The following is a 12,373-nucleotide window of genomic DNA, read 5'->3' as shown; positions in this document are numbered from 1 at the left end:
AGAATAATTGATTTATTGTCACTTGATCAGTTGTCACAGTGAAGGGAAGCATCCGTTTACCATCATCTTCTCAGCAAGACCAGAAGGTGTAACTGGAAGATACACTCTAGCTGTGTTACGGGTTTTGGGAGCAGCCAGGTGGAAATCCTGTAGCTTTTTTTCCAGGAAGCTGGTCCAGTGGCTCTAACATAAAAAATAAAACTATACGGTGTATGCTCAGATATAGGAATTTCTGTGCCATAAACACATGTCAAAAAGAAGCTCATAAAAAAATGGCAAACAACTTGCCCATTTTAAATGGGGAAAAAAAAACCAGCCAACTTCTCATTTCACTTGTGTGGTGGCAACAACCAAAGAAGTGACTCAGATCACCAATATGTTGTTTTCTTTTAGAGCAGGCTCTGTGTTTGAAATCTCAGCTATTACAGCTCTACTGAAAGCATGGTTTGTTGAAACAGTTTCCTTGACTATGGTCCTCTTACAAAACTGTTGTCGTAGGCGTGACCTATCCCAAAATCAGTAACCCTTGCTGCTCAGGAAGACCTGTGTGGTGGGGAAGCACCTGCCTGCTGGTATGGCTGACCCAGCTAGTGGGGAATTGAGTAGCTTCAGTAATCAAACAGTCTGTGTGAATGCACTCATTAACAACTCCAGTGTTCCCCCGTCACCCCAAGCAGCCAAAAAGAAGGCTGGACAGCTCTCTGCCGGGAGGGATTTAAATGTGGCAGCGATGCTGAGCTGGAGTGCTGGTTTTCTCCGCAGGTGATGAGACACCCAGACCACGTGTCCTCCTCCGTGTACCTCTGGGCCCACCACGAGAAGCTGGTCATCGTGGACCAGTCGGTGGCATTTGTGGGCGGCATCGACCTGGCGTACGGCCGGTGGGACGACGACGAGCACCGTCTGACCGACGTGGGCAGCGTGAAGCGAATGACGGCCGTGAAGTCGGTGTCAACAGCCAACCTGGCAGTAAGTGGCCATGGTCAGCACCTGTGCCCAGAGAGGTGTGCACTGGGGCTGAACAGGCTGTGTCCCCTTCTGAGCACGGGGTTGGGTTCGGGAGCTTCAGAGCCAAATAGTGGTGAGAAGGAGGGAGTATCTGAGCACTGAATGACTCTCCAGGGCTGGATGCTGACCGGCATTGTTAGGGCATGGAGATAGAGAGCTGGATTCCCCGCTGCAGCTTGGAGCAGCATTCACAACTTGAAGACTGTGTTCTTAGAGTCACAGAACCTTAGAATGTTTTTGGTTGGAAGGGACCTTAAAAATCGTCTCGTTCCACCCCCTCCCATGGGCAGGAACACCTTCCACTAAACCAGGCTGCTCAAAGCCCCATCCACCCTGGTTTTGAACACTTCCAGGGATATGGGGTATCTACAACCTCTCTGGGCAGCATTTCTTTTCTTAATAAAACTTAGCTAGAAATGCACAGTAAGCACTCACAGAGTGCTACAAATTCTCAATACTCGCGCCCTCAGCAGCTGCCTTGTTTGCTGAACTTTCTGCTAAGCTGGGTCTGTATGCAACCACATATCTCTGAAAATTTGAGAGGTTTAGGTTGAAGAGAATTTGAAGGGGAGTAATAATTCAGAGTAAATTTATGGAATCAAATGCTGCTAGTATTACCAGGTTTTCCTGTCGAGTGCCTCTTCAGTACAGGCTCTCCCCAAAAAGCCTGTCACCAAGGTGTGTCTGTCACAGAGCAAAATTTGTCTTGTGGTTGTTTCTGAGCGTTGATAAGCACGGGAATCTGTAGTTAAAGGACAACCTGTCTGAACATCACCTACAGCCATGTTTTCTGTCTCTTAAGTCTGCAGCGGAGTTGTCTGAACATGTCCCACTGCAGCCTCAAACTCTGTCCCCAGAAAGCCACTTGTTCGAGAGAAACACTGATGATGCCCCAGACACGTCAAAAATGAAAGGAGTAGGAAAATCCAGAAAGTTTTCGAGGTTCAGTATTTACAAGCATCTCCACAAACACGGCATGCACCATGCTGACAGCGTCAGCAGCATCGACAGTGACTCAAGTAAGTGATGATGTTCAACTAAACAATGTATATAAAGCGTGTGTGGAGGTGGGTGGGTGGGTGTATGTGCACATTCACATGATTTCTAGGGTAATGTGTTCTTCCTAAGGAAGGAAAGTTGATGAGTTTCTAAACCATCAGAACACTGGCTACGTATAGAAATTTGTGTCACTGCAAAATACACAGGAAAGGTTTTACGTGGATTTTTTATTTAGCAATTGTCATGAGCCATCAGATGACATGATGCATGGTTCTTAATGTTTATATTGTTGGAAAGTGTTTGTTTCTGCAAGAGAAAATTGAATCTTTAATTTTTCAGCTTGCATTTATTGTTGCAAGCTAAACAATTTCTCAGTGGGGTTATCCCCCCTCACATAGGCTAGTGTTAACCTAGGTTTAAATCAGTTCATTTAAATGGTAATATTCCCAATTTACCTACTTACTAGAGAGGAGAGACTATTCAACAGTTGAATACTGAAATGCAGCTTTTAATTCTCCAATTAAAAATAGCTTCAGTGCTAAAATTACAAGGATCAGCTTGGCATTTGTTCCGGCATGGAGTCCTTCCTGAAAAAGTCCTCAGCTCCTGAAGCTGTATGTTGCTCACGGTGGGAATTTACTGGAATTCCCATCCCTCCCCGCAGATCCTACTCCTGCCTCTGACCGGAGGAAGGCTTGCTGGAGCGTTGGCTGCAGCCAGCTCAGGACACAGCCATGGCTTTGTACTTCATTACATCTGTTTGGTTTAAAACCAACTGAGTCTTGAATTTGGTCTTTTGCTTGTTGGTCACTTGTAGTTCCGGCAAAGTGATGTCTCGTTTGAGCTCCTGCCATGCCAGGTGTCCTCCAACAGGAGCAGGCACCAGGGTAGCAGAAGTGGATGTGTGTTTTTGCTGTGAATAGAGCATCTTGACTTTCTGCAGGTTTCCCTAGCCCCACTAGAAGTCAACCGAATATAATCCAGAGTTTAAGGCCCCACCTGAAAATGTTCCATCACCACAGTGAATCCAAACAGGGGCTTGCTGAGCCTCGAGAGGGTAAGTGGAGGAAGGCAGATCCCTTCAGGCTTTAGCTGCTGTTTAGTTTTGCATTATAACTATGGTGAGAGTTAGGTTGGGTGCCAGGATCAGCCTTTGCTGCTTGTTGTTCTCCCATCATCCTTATCCCTCCTCTGCGGGCATCCTGGCAGAAGAGCCTTCTCCAGAAACTACAAGTACTGCATCATAAATAAGTAATAATCAAAAAACCCAAACCAAAACAACAACAAACCCAAATCCAAACAAAAACCCAAAGAAATAAACAAACAAAAAATTTGCAGTAATAGCAGCAGGGAATGGTTGAGGAAATGGCTCTGATATATGATGATTTCAGCAGCTCTCATTCTGCAAAGGAAGGGGCTTGTTACTGGAACTGGGAACTTCTGCATTGGATACTCTAAAAGTAAGCCTGATGCGGGAAGACATGCAAACAGAGAGAGGAAACAGCAGAGTGGCTGCTGTCAGACCTATGTTCCGACAAAGACTTGGGTTCCTTCTTTTGCCCCTAACTAAAATCAAGGAAAGCACACTCAGTTGAGATGGGACCTGGATGATTGTGAGCACTGAGCTGTTCCCATCTCCAGATGGGTGTCGGAAGGCCCTGTTCCAATGTGGTACCTCACCGAGATGCCTGAGTTCTGGTACAGAGTGAGGAGCAGTTCTTCAATATCTTCCTCCTTCAAATGCCTTCCTCTTTGGCATTTATTGCCAATTATGAAATATTGGTTACAAAGCAGTGGCAGGTAACCAGGGCTTTCCATTGCTTCATGGCAGTGATGTGCAGTCTCCCCTGTGGTCACTCATGCTCACTCGTGAGTCACTGTACAGTCATCGGAGCTCGGCACACGGAGTGTGTGTTGGCCGGATGGTGTATCCCACCCAGTCCCACTCGAGCATGTTGAGTCAGCAATTCCCCAGCTCCACCTGGACTCTCACTAGAAGCTCAAGCTCCCCAGGGCAGCTGTGTTGCATACCTGCTGCATGGCATTTTTGGCATGGCTTGGCTCAGCTCGGCTCAGTGGGGTCACAGCAGCGCTGGCAGGGCTTGCTTTGTGTAACCTAGTCTTGTGCTGCTGCCAGTGTATATTTTGTTGAGTGTTGAAAGGGGTGTTTTTTTGTGCTAAGGGGTTCTATGGTTTGTTTGTTTTATGGTTGCCTGGTGATGTGGTCAGGTTAATGTGCTCCTGGCATGTTATTACAAAATTACTGCGCTGGTATTTGGTACTGTAGGTGAAGGCTGCTCTCAGGGTCAGGAGATAATACCAGTTAACTTCTTATGGTCTAGGCCATAAGAGTTCACTGCACAAAAATATGTACTTTGTAAAAGGGATCCTGTTAGGAGGGAGTATCCCTACCTACAAAATTTTAGACCATTTTTAATCATGGTGAATTTTGGAACCTGTTCAACATGTAAACTTGTATCAAAAGATGACATTTTTATTTGGAAAAAGCAAAATAAACAGAGTAAACCCACAATACTTAATGAGGGAACATGAACGTCTCATTCTAGTTAATAAAGACTAGTTCTGTTAGAGGAAATACACCCTGCTAGAGAGGCAAAGTAATAAATCCTCTAGCAGAGAAGGTGGAATTAGTTAATTAGTATTTTAAAATATATTTAGTAGATGATATGAATAATGTGAATTCTGCCAGATGGGAATATCCAGGTGTCATAAGATTGGGGAAAGACAAATGATTATAGGGTGATTTTTTTTTTTTGTCCAGTGTATAAAGAATTCAGCATCTGCTTTTTGTTTCTGTAACAGACTCTTATATACATATAACCTGTTTTGGTTGTATAACAAATATTAAAATAGGGAAGAAAAAATATTAATATGCATCCGTTGAAAGCAACAGGAAGACTAGGGAGAAATCAGCTTCAGCTGCCTGGGACTGGCAGGTCCCACCAGTGCTGTTCTGTAGTGGTGAGTCTCTCACCAGCCATGTGTGAGGGTCGGCCGTGACTTTGGAGCATGTCTTTGTGTTTTTGTTTGCCCGGGACAGATAAAGGATCCATCCGCAGCCTGAAGACAGGTGTTGGTGAACTGCTGGGGGAAACCAGGTTCTGGCATGGAAAAGACTATTGCAACTTTGTCTTTAAAGACTGGGTTCAACTCGACAAGCCTTTTGCTGGTAAGTGCCTTTGCACCCTGGAAGTCTTTTTACTTGGCATTCCCCCAAACTCTCTTTCATATCTTTTCAGTCTCAAACCATATTTTTCGTGCTTCTAAGCCAGAGGTAATGAGGCTGGTTTGGTTTGGCTGCCAGGAAGAAGCAGCAAAACTCACTTTGAGAGGTTCTAGGGCCAGTTAGAAAGTAATGGTCCATGCCTGTGGATGCAGGTGACTGCATAAGTCACCTGCCTGGCTCTCAGTGCTGTGTCCCAGAAACTTTAGTTAGAGGAAGGGGATGCTGCGATTTTCCACATTCCTGTCCTTTGTCTGAGGAAGTTGAAATGTGCTTTCCTTTCCTGTAGACTTCATTGACAGATACACCACCCCAAGGATGCCCTGGCATGACATCTCCTCCGTGGTGCACGGCAAAGCCGCTCGTGACGTCGCCCGGCACTTCATCCAGCGCTGGAACTTCACCAAGGTGGGATGTGGGCATCACTGCTGGGGGCATGGAGATAAACACAGCCCTGCATCATCCACATACCCTCTGTAGGCATGCATTTTATTTCTTTATGTTATTGTGATAAGTTGCAATCTCTTCAAGGATTTTTTTTATCTGTTTTTTCCCCTGCGCAGATTATGAAGCCCAAATATCGATCCCTGTCCTACCCATTCCTGTTGCCAAAATCTCAGCAAACTGCTAATGAGTTGAAGTATCAGGTGCCTGATGCTGTTCCTGCCACAGTCCAGGTGGGTGTTGATGGTCTCCTGCTCACACACTCTTATCAGAGCTTGTTCTGCATCATCCTGTTGATTCCTGACAGACCCTCTGCAAAACTTGAGTTATAAAATGCAAAACTCTTATTTCATTTAACTCACAGATTAGGTGCTCAGATCTTCAATTACAATAAAATAATGCAACTCCTTCAGTAGAGAAGCATTAATTTATACCTCCACCTTTGAGGTAAGAGGACCAAGCTGTATGCAGTACTCAAGTTGTGGGAACACCATGACTTTGTATAGCTGTGTGGTTTTCTGGTTTGTTTTCTGCTGCTCTTCATCTAGCACCTAACATTTGTTTTTTATGATTTGGGAAGACCTGATGGGTTGAGGTTACTGAGTCACTGAGTATTTATCTCAGATCTTAGAGCAGTATACCAGACCCTGAGGCCTCACTGAGATGGGCAGTGGTCAGCAAGAGCCCAGCATTAACTGGAGTCTTGGGGCTGTTGTTTTCTGCCTTGAACTTCATCTGCATTTTATTAGGCAGCCAGGCAGCCCTGTGGGTCCTGTGCAGTTCCACACAGTCAGCCCACAGTCTCGTTTGTGACAATCATCCTCACAGTCAGAATTGCCAAGATACCTCTATTGAGTGCATGTATTAAATACTCCTGCTACCCAGCAGAAATACGAACTTGTTGAAGAATACAAAGTCAAAATAGTTATGCTGAAGCAGCAAAACCATTGTGTGGATAAAAGATGTATGAAGTAAGAGTAGTTAGACCAAAACCAGGAAAAATGCATGCTTTTGCTCTTCGTAAGGAGTGGTCTGCCCAGAAAACAGCAACATTTGCGAAAGCTTAGTGAAATAAGATGCTTTTTTCTGGGTTTGTGGGTTGCCAGGGCATTGTCTGCTCCTCCCTGCATGGTGTGAGGGATGGCCAGCACAGGGATCTTGTTTCAGGAGTCTGGGGTGTTTTACATCAGCCTCCAAAGCAATGCTTGCAGCTTGTTGGGAAATAGCCTCCTTCAGGAATCAGTGTGCTTCCTTGTGGCTGTAAATGCCTCCCTGGCTGTGTTTGTGACACCAGCTTCTTGGGAAGTCTTGTTCTCATGGAATTGATGGGGCTTGTGTCCCCTGAGCACATTCTAACCACAAGATAAGCTGCAACTTTTAAATCATGGGATTTGCTGTAGCAAAAAGTTAAGCTCTACTGATTACAGAACTGGAAGCAGTTCCCAAAGGAGAAATTAAACTGAGAACAACACAGATTCAACTTCCCTTCAGTCCATACTGCAGAGCTGCTGGCTCAGGGCATAAGCCCATGGGAGAGGAGATTGGAGCTCAAATGGTGACTGTGGAATGCTCCAGACACCGGTGCTGAGTGATGGGGGAGCTGTTGGAAAACTAGCCTGGCCACCACATTTCTGGGGCATTGCAAATAACTGATACATCCAGGAAATGAGGGGCTGTTCTCAGTGATGCCATAAACAGCAAAAAAGGAGCAGGTTTGTCTTGTAAATTATTCATTTGAAACTACCTTGCTCATTGCTAATTTATGTCAAATTGCAGCTTTTAGAGATCCGTCAGAGTAGCCCAGCCCTGCATGTAGCCAGATAAATAAAACTAGATGATATTAGGGTGAAAACATGTTGTTCTGCTATATACCAGCCTTCCTGGTATGAGGGAAAACTGGTGGGGAAGAGCACTTGGAGCACCAAGCCCCGTGGAAGCAGTGAGGGGGGGCTTATCTGCCCTGCCTGGCTGCAGGTCCCCAGGCTGCTTGCAGCTGGGTTATGATTTCTGGGTAACCTCCTCGAGCTCAGAGGCAGAGATTTTGAAATTCTGACTGTCTGCTCCAAAATGCCCACACTGGCCTGGTTTCCATCAGCCCCCAGATGACACAAGTGCCCTGAACATCCCTGAAGTCGCACTGTGGGTCCATGAGTGGCTCAGGCTCACCTCCAGATGGAGGTTTCAGATTTGGCTGATTCAGGAGGTGGGGAGACAGGACACCTGCAGCCTGGGTCTGAACTCCCCTTCCTGGTTGCCTTCTTCTGGAGCTTCCAGGGTGTGCATCAGGGCACCCTTGTGTGGCTTCTTTCCTCCAGTCTTGGGAATATCAACCTCTTGCCTGTCCTTTATTAGTTTCACAGCTGAGGGTTGTAGGTGCTCACATCTCCTTTCACTGGTACAGGCCAGTGCAGAAATAAGCAGATATCCTAAAATCTTTCACCAGCTTTTTAATCCAGAAAAACTAGAACAATATTGTTCCTATTCTTGATATTGCATCCTGTGACTGGCCAACAACCAAACTCATATTATCCTCATTTTGATGCTGTATAGGGACTTTGTAGGCAGAAGTTACTGCCCTAAGGTAAAATCCATTGTCCCAGGACTGTCCTTGACTGTGGGGTGATTGAGGAAAGCCTGGCTGCTGGGTTTCTTGTTTCTGAGCCTTGTTTGCAAATCTGTCTTCAATTGTGGGCAGATCAGAGGAAGGGAGAACACAAAAGATCCATGAGGATTGCAATGTTGCTGCAAGCCTGAACCACTGACCTGTCAGCAACAGATTCCAACCTCGTTGTACCATCTGGTTTTGCTCTCCTTTGTCAGAGGAGAGGAGCAGGATATTTGGAGGGTGGGGATAGCAGGAGCAGCACTGACAAGGCTTTCCCCTGGGCAGGGAGGATGAATGCAGTGTGCGTGGGAAAGGCTGTGGAGGTACAGTCTGGGAAGGAAGAAAAGGAGTCGGGAATGGTCTCTCATCTTTTTTCATTTGAACTTCTGGGCTTTGCTAGCAACAGCAACATGCTTTTTGCAAGAGTACATTGATTCTTGCAGGAGTCAAATAGCCATTTGCCAGAGGCAGTGCCAGGTTTTTTTCCATCTATTTCCACTCCAGAGTTTGCAGTTATCTGCCAAAGCCAGCGTTGCAAAAGATGTGACGTGGTGAGGCAACATCCCGTTCCTGATGGAAATGCAATGAAAATTTAATGCTCTGGCAGCAGCTAACGCCCTTACCTCTTTGAAGTCTGTGTGAGAGCTCAGATTGTTTGGGGTTTATGCATTAGCCCTCAGCAAACATCACATTTATTATCCCTGTATCGGTTAGAGAAGTTAAAGGGATGACAAGCTATTGAGAGGCTTAAGGGAGGGGAGGGGAGAGGCAGGAGCATGAAGACTCCAGCTCTGGATGGGAGGTGCTCTGCTGGGCAGTGTGAGGCCTTTTCTCCCTTGGAGATAGGTTGGGTTTGAACCAGCTCACTTTAAATACCTTGACAGAGAAGGAGAGATGCACAGAAGTGTGAGATGGAACATCAGTGATATGGGAAGACCTGTTTAAGAAACTTTCCAGGTGTGTGTATGTGTCTGTGAGTGCCACAGCTTTGGTTCCTTAGGATGCATGCTGCACCCATGCAATGCTGCCGTTGGTGGCCTTGTCCTGCCACCTCCTCACCTGCCCCTGTGGCTGCAGACCTTTTAAAATTATGAAAAATAGCTTTGAGGTCCAAGCTGGAACACTTTACACCCATTCTGCTGTCCCAGCCAGCACCTTCTGACACCTCTTCTTCCCTCCACGCATGGATTTGAGGTTGCACCTGACATAAGCTTTTTGAGTGATGCTGTGCCAGCTTTTTGGAATGAGCCATGACATTGTTTTGGGATGAGGCAGAGGGATGATGGCTCTGTAACAGCAGGCAGCCTGGGGTGTGGAGGAGTGAAGAGGAAGGCAGGGAAGGGCAGGTGGATGATGTGCTGGGAAGCCATGGTGCTGGAAAGGAGTGCTCCCTCCTGTTGACCAAGAGAGCAGCCAAATAGGAGAGTTGCAGGGTCTGTTCTTCAGTGACCTCTGGGAGAAAACTCCTTCTGTCCAAGTGAAGGAATTAGCTCAGGAGTTGTGTGCTCCTTAACAGCAATGGCCATCAGTGCCACTTCCAGAGGTGTTCCGGAGACAAGAGGATTGATTTGGTTCAGGAAAGCAGCACCTGGGCCAAAGGGCCAAATCCTTACCTGCTGCTTCTTACTGGTAATTAATTAGCCCTTGAGAGTCGTCAGCCATGCCATGGCCAGCAGAGCTCAGGGACAGGGTATCAGGGATGTTGGGGGAACAGGGGGAGTAACATGGAGCAAGGCAGAAGCTGGACATGGAGAATTAGAAGAAATCCATGGGAGGGATTTCCAAGGAAGAAGTGGTTGATTCCCACATGTGGTTGATCCCAAGAGATCAGGATTTTGTGTGTTCCAACACACACATTTCACAGATCCTCAGCACTTGGATCTTGTCCTGTCTGGGACTGACCCCGAGTGCTGGTATAATGGCTGTATTGAGATATTTTTAAGGCTATTGTTTCTATGGTTTTGTCTTGACAATGTTTAAAGACAGAGGCTAATCATGAGTAATTGTTTCTCCCAAGCACGTACTCTGCCAACACTTAATTAAAAACTACATTTCCATCTAGGAAGAAGTCACTTGGGGCATAGTGTGGCTTCCTCTTGACTCAAAGTTCAGGAGGAGGAGGTGCCACAACATATCTGGCTGGGGAGAATAGGATGCTGGTCACTGTGGGGCTTGCTCAGCCTGGCATAGAGCACGAACAAAGGTTGTTTCTCATATTGGTTTGGCTCTCCTGCACAAAAACTGCAGGAGGGAGGGGCTGAACATGCCCAGGGCATCTTGCAGGATCTACTTTAAAAGTGGATTTCCAGTAAAAACTAATAAATGAACGTGGGCAGCTGAACTGTAAATTTTAAAAGTCATGTAATCACAAATGGGATGGCTTGTGCAAGAATTTGGCAGAAGAAACAAATGATCAGGAGTGCTGAAGACAAAAATACAAGGCCTGTGTTACCAGACTGAGTGTATGATTGTGTACAGGCTGTTTGTGGGAAAAACACACTGACCCAAATGAAGGCTAGCTTTGAAGTGTTGGGCAGGAGGTCCCTGATGGGATGTGCACACCTAAAGCTTGGAAATTCAGGTTGTTTTAAAAGCAGTTTATCATAAGCCCTTCAGCAAGAACAAAATTCCATTGTGCTACTTCCGTTGCATCTGGACGTGCTCAGGTGGGAGAGGGCAGGAACACAGCAACAGAACAGGCCACTGATGTCTTTAATCAAAACATTAAGCATTAATACCAGTTTTGAATGTTCTTTCTCCTGATTACAAATGCAGCACGAATGTCGCATGTATTACCTTATTTAGTGAAATCCTGACGGGTGAACACTGCCAGGGCAGAGCATTGCCTCTCGAGGAATTCAGCTGCTGTGCTGTGGTGTGTTCTGGGTGGGCTGAGCTGAAGGTGTTACTCTCTTGCTCTCCAGGTGATCCGCTCTGCTGCTGACTGGTCAGCTGGCATCAAATACCACGAGGAGTCCATCCACAAGGCCTACATCAGCGTGATAGAGAACAGCAAGCACTACATCTACATAGAAGTGAGTGGCAGTAGGGGAAAGCAGGAGGGTCCTGATCCTCTGGGTATGGCTTGCCTCCGTCAGGAGGGTCATTCTACTTCTTGAGGTTTGGTCTTAATTTTTTATGAATTCAGAGAGCTCCATCAGCTTCAGTGGTCTTCAGGCCAAACTGATGGGTTTTACCCTGACAGCCTTCTGACCATGAGGTGGAAAAAATAGACCTCTCCTTTATAAGGCTATTTGCAAAATTGCCAGCAGCTTTCATGGCCTGTGCAATAGTCTTCCTGTCCCCTCTGTGGCTTTGCAGTGTCCCCTGTGCATGCCCAAACCTCCCACTCACAGGGCTGTTCTTCATCCATTCAGCCTTCAACTGCAGGAATCTCTTGTGTCAGAGTGACACTCAGTGCTGGCTGAATGGAGATGCTTATTCTCTTATTTTTTTTTTAGCCTCTTTTTAGGTTGCTCTTTACATGAACTTTCTAAGGAGTGTGATTAATAAGGACCAATTCATTCCTTAAACAAGCACAGACACACATATCATTTAATCATAATTAAAAAAAGCCTCCACTCCAATGGCACACAAACCCAGCTATCTTTAGTTGCTCTTGGTCTGAAACAAAGCATGCAAGTATTTTTGGTTGGTTGCTGGCAGCATCTGACAGTAGCTTTGCTTGCTTTTCCTGCAGAACCAGTTTTTTATTAGCTGTGCTGATGACAAAGTTGTCTGGAACAAGATCGGCGATGCAATTGCTCAGAGGATTCTTAAAGCTCACAGGTAACCTGTTCTTAACAAGGCAGTGGAAGTCTTCCAGATGCATTTCCACGGTGTGGTGCAAAATAACACCTTAATGGACACAGCTGTACAATAGCTGTACCAATGCAGAACTGATGCAGTTGAACATCTGCTTGTGTTCACAGCAGTGAGACTCCTTAGTGGTTTCTTTGCAGCCAGAAAGTGGTTTTCTGGACTTAGCCTCATGCAAATGTATTTTTAACTATGGAACTTGTTTAAAGTCAAGTCCTTTAAGCTCTAGTTCAGTGACACCTTTGCTCCATAGC

General features: G+C 46.0%; 1 protein-coding gene across 2 annotated transcripts in view; it reads left to right on the top strand.

Annotated features, from left to right (window-relative positions):
* Positions 1-12,373, top strand: part of PLD1 (phospholipase D1) — a 44,696-nt gene that overhangs the window by 18,766 nt on the left and 13,557 nt on the right. The window contains exons 13-20 of one of the 2 annotated variants that reach the window (XM_018079236.3): positions 763-969; positions 1,811-2,027; positions 2,951-3,064; positions 5,069-5,197; positions 5,541-5,659; positions 5,815-5,928; positions 11,225-11,335; positions 12,001-12,089. In XM_018079236.3, the coding sequence (XP_017934725.1) occupies positions 763-969; positions 1,811-2,027; positions 2,951-3,064; positions 5,069-5,197; positions 5,541-5,659; positions 5,815-5,928; positions 11,225-11,335; positions 12,001-12,089 (1,100 nt within the window). The remainder of the gene's footprint in view (positions 1-762; positions 970-1,810; positions 2,028-2,950; positions 3,065-5,068; positions 5,198-5,540; positions 5,660-5,814; positions 5,929-11,224; positions 11,336-12,000; positions 12,090-12,373) is intronic. The other variant, XM_018079237.3, reaches the window with a different exon arrangement.

This window comes from Manacus vitellinus, unplaced genomic scaffold (assembly GCF_001715985.3).
Source record: "Manacus vitellinus isolate BGI_N305 unplaced genomic scaffold, ASM171598v3 scaffold_45_pilon, whole genome shotgun sequence".
NCBI lineage: Eukaryota > Metazoa > Chordata > Aves > Passeriformes > Pipridae > Manacus > Manacus vitellinus.
This window is presented reverse-complemented; position numbering and strand designations above follow the sequence as displayed.